Genomic DNA, 8,988 nt, shown 5'->3' on the forward strand with positions numbered 1-8,988 from the left:
TCCCAAGGAGGAGTTAATGTAACACCCCATATTTTTAGGCTCGTCCTTGAACCGTCGTTCCTACGTGTATAAGCTAATCCAAATGATTCCCACGTGAATATAAGTTTCATGATATTTATCCTCATGTTTGATTTGCTTTTGATATGAAAAATGTTCATAAGAATCACTTAGAACAAAGTTGATCTTAGAGCCTTTGATTTGTCCAAAGTTTGGTACTTGATTCTACAAGGATCTACTTTGAACGTATATAACTTTTTATATGTATAGAATTTTGCAGCTCAAAACCTATCATATTATAGATAATTGAATTAGGTTTCCAACTATACCAATTTTAGCTTAATCCGATAACCGAGCGAAAAATTATGGCATTTTTTGTGAGAGGTAGTAAGTCGACGCGATTGGGACATGACGCAACGCGTCGGTCATCGACGCGATTAGCGACGTGATGCAATGGCAGCCACGTGGAGGAACTGTTTCACACGCTATTTCAGTTTCTAAAGGGTCTAGGGCACTTTGGTCACTTTCCCTCCCCAAATCCGCCCATAACACTTTATTTCAGCCCCGAAAAGCATTATACACTTTATTATTCATCTTTTCTCTCAAAGAAAAACCCTATCCCCCTCAAGATAAAACCCAAACAAGCCCCAAATTACTCCTCTAGATAAAAATCTAGCCTTCTCTTATCCAAGAGCCTTAGAGAGAACTGGAGAGTGTTTTTAAGTGTTTAAGATTAGAATAATAGGGTAAATAATGTCCCAATAGTGATATAAGTCGTGGGGACTTAAGAGGTTAAGTAGGGAAATATCCAAATTACCCTTAACTTAAATTGCTAAAAGCCTCGTCAGATTGTACAACTCTCCCATACTAGTCGTACCCTCTAATACGAATGTTACCCACTACTCGTAGCCTAGGCCTCCTCCTTGGACCTAACACTATCCACCTTACGACTTACCCAACACAAGTCATACCCAACCATACGATCAATACCCGTAAACCGTATCCCTGGCAGAATAGAATCAAAGAAAACTTGAACACTACCTACTATATGTGTCAGTGGTACGAATCGTACCCTATCTTACGGCACATGGTGAGCCACTCATACTCAGATCAAGGTTAAGTTACTATGTTTCAGATTAATTGAAGGAAAAACCCAAACCATACGACTTGTACCAACCAAGTCGTATCATTTCCAAAAACCAATCCAACCCACCAACCATAACTGGTTAGTATACGACCAAAGTATACCACTCATACCCCATCATAAGACTGGTACCCATAAGTCGTATGTGGCCCAGAAGCTAAAAACCCAGGAAATTTTCTAAGGGTTTAGGGTGTTTCAGTCTCCCCCAATAGGATCATTCGTCCCTGAATGATGGACAAGGTATGTCAAATACAAGCAAGATTCATTTGCATTATCAAATATAAATCCAACCTTTAACCAAGTTAGAAAACAAAGATGTGATCAAGAACATATACCTTCTATATGAATATCCATAGCAGAAAACAAATGTGGATATTTTGACTTTATGGACTCTTCCGCTTCCCATGTAGCCTCTTCCACCTTGTGGTTCCGCCATAGAACCTTAATCAAGGCTACATCCTTGGTCCATAACCGACGAACCTGCCGATCCAATATCTTAACAAGGACCTCTTCGTAAGATAGAGAATTCGAGATACCCAATCCTTTCAAAGGAACCACCGAAGAATGATCACTAAGAGACTTTCTCAACATAGAGACATCAAATATCGGATAAATAGAGCTCGAAAAGCTGAAACAAAAGACCGAATCGAGACTAGAGATGCTTTGGAAAGAGTATAGAGATACGAATGGAACTCCGCAATTACCGGAAGGACTCCGTTTCAAAGATGTGGTTGAGCATTCCTTCAAAAATATTCGAGTTAGTTATAAATTATGAACTAATGAACTAGCCCTTTTATTGGTTATTAGAACACTTGACTTGACAGATTCATTCAATTGAACCCACACTCAAAGGAGGACCACAAGCTCGGGGCTCGACGAAACAGAAAGTTTCAGCATGTTGAAAATGGGGTTAGCGTGAAAGAAAGAGCCCGGCATTCATTTCTGAATGAATATTCATAGCTAGATTAAAAAGCACCGAAGTAATGTCTAAACCCAATGATTTAAAATAAAACAAAGATAAAGGATCCCAGAACAAGGCTTTTTGACAAGCATTTGCCGCAACAGGTCGTGTAAACCAAAATCCTATTAATAGATAGGAACACAGATCAACCAATTCCCAAAAAAATATAAATTTGTATCAAATTCGAACTAGTAACTAATCCCAACATGGAAGTACTGAAAAAACTCATATAAGCAAAAAATCTCAAATAGCCTTGATCATGAGCCATATAATTATCACTATAAATAAGAACCATAATCCCAACAGTAGTGATTAATATTAACATAATAGAAGTAAGTGGGTCGATCAAGTATCCGAAGTCTAAAGAAAAATCATTATTAATGATCCAAGACCATACATATTGAGAAAAAGAACTGCTATTTATTTGCTGAATAGACAGGTAGATTGAAAAAATCATGACTATGCTTAACAATAAAACACTTTGAAAAGCCCACATACGGCGAAAACTTTTTGTTGCCGTTGGAAAAAGAATAAGTCCCGCTCCTATTAACATAGGGACTGGAAGTGGAATGAAATGAATATTTTCTGTATCGTGAACGACACACTTTAATCATTTATGATGATCTCTCCAAACAAGCGCAAGCTTATCGCCAAATGTCTCTTCTATTACGAAGACTGCCCGGTCGTGAAGCTTATCCAGGAGATGTTTTTTATTTGCATTCACGCGAGCCGCTAAATTTAGTTCGAGTTTAGGACCTCCTCTTTCATTTCCGCTTAAGCTTCCGCGCTTTATAGGATTAATTGATTGGATACCCGAGACCCATAATCTTTCCTAGGAACAGCTTCTACGACGATCGGCATAAAGGCATGATTAGTTCCACAAATCTCACTGCACTGACCATAGTAAACTCCTTCTCGTTGTACCGAAATAGAGGTCTGATTTAAACGACCAGGTACAGCATCACATTTGACACCTAAGGAAGGTACAACCCAACTATGAGGTACATCAGCAGATGTTACAATAAAACGTATCTGAGCCAGGATCGAACTCTCCATGAGATTCATAGTTGCATTACTTATAGCTTCCTTGTTCGTAGACAAAGCGGATTCGGAATTTTCTTTCATTCCAAGGCATAACTTGTATCCATGCGCTTCATATTCGCCCGGAGTTCGCTCCCAGAAATATAGCCATCCCTGCCCCCTCACGTCAATCCCACGAGCCTCTTATCCATTCTCATTGAACGACGGCGGGGGAGCAAATCCAACTAGAAAAACTCACATTGGGCTTAGGGATAATCAGGCTCGAACTGATGACGTGGTGAAGGTAACTCCAATTCATAAACCACATTACCAACCCTCTGCAAAAATACATAAAGTACCAACATACTGAGGACTGAGCTTTCCCCTTTATACCAAACTGCATTACTCATTCATGGTTGATACTTTTAGGAACACCTTATCCCCAACTTCAAACTCTAAGTCTCTACGTCATATATCTGCATAGGACTTTTGGCGACTTTGGGCATCCTTAAGCCTATCTTAAATCACCTTTACCTTTTCCATAGCCTGATAAACCAAATCCGAGCCAAACATATCTGCCTCACCAAGCTCAAACCACCTAATAGGAGATCTACACCTCCCAATTGCCACCATAATTAATCAAACATGCCCGAAACATGTCCTTCAATGTCTAAATAGTCCTCTCTGCTTGTCCATCAATCTACGGATGAAAAGCAGTACTCAGACTAACTTTAGTGCCCAATCCTTTTTGAAAGAACCGTTAGAAATAAGGTGAAAATAGTGTACAACAATCAGAAATAATTGTAACAGGTACCCCATACAGCTTTACAATCTCATAAAGATATAGCCTTACATAGGGTTCATCCGAAAAGTTAGTTCGCCCCAACAAAAAGTGAGCAGACTTTGTCATCCTAACCACAATGACCCAAATCGAATCAAATTGGTTCCAAGACCGAGGAAGACCGATAATGAAATCCATATTAATTATCTTTCATTGTCATTCAGGAAAATCAGTCTCCTGATACAACCCTCTAGGCCTCATGTGCTCAACTTTGAATTTTTGGCACACCATACACTTGGCCACAAAATCATCCGCATTCCTCTTCATACCATTCCACCAATACATCTCCTTGAGATAATGATATCTTTTTGTCGAACCAGAATAAAAAACCTAATGCGATTCATGCACCTCAACCAAAACCCTTTGTCGCAAACCATCAACGTTAGAAACACATAACCTCCCTTGGTACCTAAAGGTACCATCACCACTAGTCTCAAACACCATCACTTTTTTCCCACCAATATTACTCTTGATTTTTTTCAAGATGGTATCTAGCATTTGTTTCTCCTTGATTTCTACACCAAGAGACGATCGAACCACTTTTTGTACCATCATATCACCTTTCTTGGAGTCTAAGAGATGAACTCCCAGATTAGACAACAAATATCCTTTACCAATTCCTATTTCTCCTTATCCACATTAGCTAAACTCCCTATAGACAACCTGCTAAGAGCATCAGTAACTACGTTAGCTTCACCTGGGTGGCAGTAAAGACTCATATCATAGTCCTTGAGAAGCTCCAACCATCTCCTCTACCTGAGATTTAGCTCCTTCTGAGTGAACACATACTATAGACTCTTATGATCAGAAAAGATGTCCACACGCACTCCATACAAATGATGCTGCCAGATTTTTAAAGCAAAAACTACCATTAAAAACTCTAAATCATGAGTAGGATAATTCTTCTCATGTACCTTCAACTGCCTGAAAGAATAGGCAATAACCTTACCATGCTGCATAAAAATACAACCAAGTCCAACTCGGGACATATCGCAATAAACCACAAACCCCTCAGTACCTTCAGGCAATGTCAAAACTGGAGCCGAAGTGAGCTTATCCTTCAGCTTCTTAAAACTCCCCTCACAAGTATCCAACCAAGAAAACTTTACCTTTTTCTGAGTCAACTTAGTCAATAGGGCAGCTATCGTCGAGAAACCTTCCACGAACCTTTTATAATACCTAGTCAAACCCAAGAATCTTTGAATATCAGTTGGAGTCGTGGGTCTAGGCCACCTTTTGTGGATCCAGCATGATCCCCTTAGTAGAATTAATATAACCAAGAAAAATTACAGCGTTCAACCAAAACTCACACTTAGAGAATCTGGCATATAACTGCTACCCTTTAAGGTCTGTAATACCATATGAAGGTGATTGGTATGATTCACCTCACTCTTAGAAAAAACCAGAATATCATCAATGAACACAATGGCAAAATGATCCAAAAATTGCCTGAAAACCCTGTTCATCAAATTCATAAATGCTGTCGGGGCATTAGTCAAACCAAATGACATAACCAAGAACTCAAAGTGCCCATATCGAGTGCAAAAAGCCATCTTAGGGATTCTATCTCCTTAATCTTAAGCTTATGATACCCAAATCGAAGATCTATCTTAGAAAAGAATTTGGCATCTTGCAACTGATCAAACAAGTAATTTATTCTCGAAAGAGGATACTTTTGCTTAACCGTTACCTTATTCAATTATTGATAGTTAATGCATCATCCGAAGGGAACCATCCCTCTTTTGTACGAATAATACCAATGCACCCCAAGAGGACACACTAGGATGGATGAAACCCTTATCCAAAAGATCCTTAAGTTGCTCTTAGAGTTCCCTCAACTCAGCCGGAGCCATTCTATAAGGAGGAATAGATATTGGAAGAGTTTCCAGAACCAGATCAATACTAAATTCAATCTCCCTATCTGGAGGAACACCAGGAAGATCATCTACAAAGACCTCAAGAAACTTATTTATCACCAGAACCGAATGTAAAACAGAGTTTTCAAGTTAGAATATTTAACTCAAACAAGATGATGATACACCCTTTGGAGATTAATCTGCAAGCTCTAATATAAGAAATAAACCTCCTCCTAGGAGCTAGGGAGCCACCCTCCCACTCAATAATTGGTTCACCAAGGAACCTAAAGACAACCTTACAGGTCCGACAATCTAAAGATACATAACAAGAGTGTAACGAATCCATCCCTAGAATAACATAAAAGTCCACCATATCAAGTTAAAATAAGTCCATCAAAGTCTGCTTACTACCAACAGATACCACACACCCGCTATAGACCTTTTTAGCAATCATAGAGTCACCTGCCAAGGTAGAAACAGAAAAAAGATTCAAAATAACCTCAGGATCAAAACCATAATACACAGCCCCAAATGGGGTCACATAAGAGAGAGTAGACCTTAGATCAAGTAAACAATACATGTTACGATAAAAGAGTTGTAAGATACTAGTAATGACATCAGGTGATGCCTCAAATTCCTGCTGAGTAGCAAGAGCATATAACCTATTCCGACCTGCACCAGTACCAGAAGTAGAAATAACTATAGAAGTAGCACCCTTTGGTGTAGGAGCAGAAGATGAAGCAACTGTAGCCTTACTCGCATCCGAAGAACCCTTACCAACTGATAGTTTCTGAGCATATGACCTGGCTGACCATATTTGAAACACCTGTCCCTCCTCTCATCACAGAAACCCCTATGTAACTTACTACAGAATCGACAAGGAGGGCATAATAAGGCTGACTAAGCCCCACTTGCCTAAGATTGGGCACCCTGTTCCTGAAAATTATTGCCACTCTACTGGCGATTATCATCAGACTATTTTGAGTAAGGAGCACTAGCTGTAGAGAAGGAACTAAAACTCCCCCACTTCTTCTTTGGCCACTTACCTCCATCCTGGCCACCTTGTTGTTTCCCACCACCTTGTTAAGAAGACCTAAACTTCTTACCCCACCATTCCCCCAAATCAGCTTGTTTTCTCTTTTCATCCTCCACCTATTGCATATGAACCACTAACCTAGAAAGGTCTATATCTTTGATCAACATGTTGTCTTGCTTTCAAGGATCAAATCCCGAGATAATATCAAAGTGAACTTTCTCATCCTTTCCCTCATATCAGACACTAATTTCGGAGCATACCTTGACAGCTAATGAAATTTCAAGGCATATTCCTTGATAGACATCTTTCCTTGTCTCAAATTGAGAAATTTCTCCATCTTTGCTTCCTTTAACTTTTGAAGAAAGAAGCTATCTAGAAAAATATTAGAGAAAGTATCCCATAAAGTTGACTCCTCAACATCACTTCTCACCCTATCCCACTCGTCATACCATTAGTACGATATATCCTTAAGCTAGTAAGCAGTAAAATTCACCCCTTCTACATTTGTGGCCTATATTACCCTGAAAGTTTCTCCATTTCATCCAAGAAACCCTGAGGATCCTCCTCCATATTTATGATAGTAAAAGTAGGAGGATTCATCTTCATAAACTGGCCATCTCTTGTAGCCTTAGTAGATAAAACACCAGATGCATCCTGCTCAGTCTGAGCACCAACCAACTGAGCAATAACATAAATCGATTGACAAAATTTTGCATTTGTCACATCATCTTAAGGAGGACTAGTAGCAACTGGTGAAACTCCAGAAAAATTAGGGACGGGATCCCTAGATCGAGTATGGATCCCCTGAGTAGTACGTGTCCCTTCAATATTGTCCCCAGTTGTGACAGAAGAGTTTTCTTGAGTCTAAGATCGTCGAGGCATGCTCTGAAAAGTGAACAAACCATGATTAGAGAATATTCTAGGACTTAGTCTCTAAGCTTGAAAATACAATACCTAGAAAGTGAAACATTCCTAAATGTCTTGTAGCCTTTTCCTTATGAGTGTGGCGCACTACACACCCTTAAAAGAGATGCTATTCAACATGGCTTTTGGACTCCTAATTGACCATGAACATAAATATCTGATACCAACTTGACACGACCTAACTCGGGGCCTTGTTGTAATAGGCATCCCAAGTCCAACCAGGACTGAGAACCGCCCCCAATATCCAACCCAACCATCCAAGTGCATACCTTGAGTTGGATGAATTCTGATATATAACAAGATAGTGTAGTTGCACAAACCCAGACTCTAGGATAGGTCTATTATTATGACCAACCCAAATGAGTCCAACAATCCGAAGCCCAACCAATAACCAAATTACCAGACCAAAACCATAAGCCAACAACCAAATAATAACAAAGTTCCTGCCCATAACATAATATAAGAGAATGGAACAATCATAAATCCAGTTCAATAGTATCATCCCTAATACCAATGCCAATACTAAGGCTTACACCAATATTGATCCCACACATTCCAACCGATAGTAGTCACAAAAGACTCTAACCAAAAGAAAAATAATATCGAGTTGGGATATGCCCCGAACCATAGTAAAAAAACAATATCCATAAAATAAACCAAGTATGTAAAGACATCTCTGATATGAAATGAAGCCTTCTGGAATATGGAATATCACCACTTCAAGCCAATAGTTGATCCCAAATTCTATCACTATGCAGAAGAAGTAGAATAGTCGGTTCCTACATTGCGTGGGGATATAGCCGCCCGAAAATGGGTTAGCAGGTGAACTCTAGCATGAACTCAGGATAAGGATAAAATAATACCATCTAGTAAAACCAAGTAAACCAACCATATGCGTACAAAACAAATATATATATATAACCATGCCGGGAAAGGGGATCAGTTTTAGCATGCCTTTAAAACCATTAACCTGAGTATGTGTAGCTTAACCATCTTAGAACCACCCACGGGCTATATGGGTCCAGTATAACCCCCAGAAAGGGCTCCGATACGTGTAGCCGCACAAATTAGAGATACCATAGGAGTAATGAATTCTCGAGTACCCTTTGCTCTTCATATATATATGTACAGTGTACTTAGAGGATTACAATGTACCTCACAGTATCATATATGGTTGTTATGACCAACCCTCATGTAGGAAAACATGAG

General features: G+C 39.4%; 1 protein-coding gene across 1 annotated transcript; it reads right to left on the reverse strand.

Annotated features, from left to right (window-relative positions):
* Positions 1-2,712: 2,712 nt before the first annotated feature.
* Positions 2,713-3,227, reverse strand: LOC124887735 (cytochrome c oxidase subunit 2-like). The gene is made up of 2 exons (XM_047397647.1): positions 2,916-3,227; positions 2,713-2,793 (listed from the first exon to the last, which is right to left on the reverse strand). The coding sequence occupies exons 1-2, from the start codon at positions 3,225-3,227 to the stop codon at positions 2,713-2,715; spliced, it is 393 nt and encodes a 130-aa protein (XP_047253603.1).
* Between the last annotated feature and the right edge of the window lie 5,761 nt (positions 3,228-8,988).

Source organism: Capsicum annuum, chromosome 10 (genome assembly GCF_002878395.1).
Source record: "Capsicum annuum cultivar UCD-10X-F1 chromosome 10, UCD10Xv1.1, whole genome shotgun sequence".
Lineage (NCBI taxonomy): Eukaryota > Viridiplantae > Streptophyta > Magnoliopsida > Solanales > Solanaceae > Capsicum > Capsicum annuum.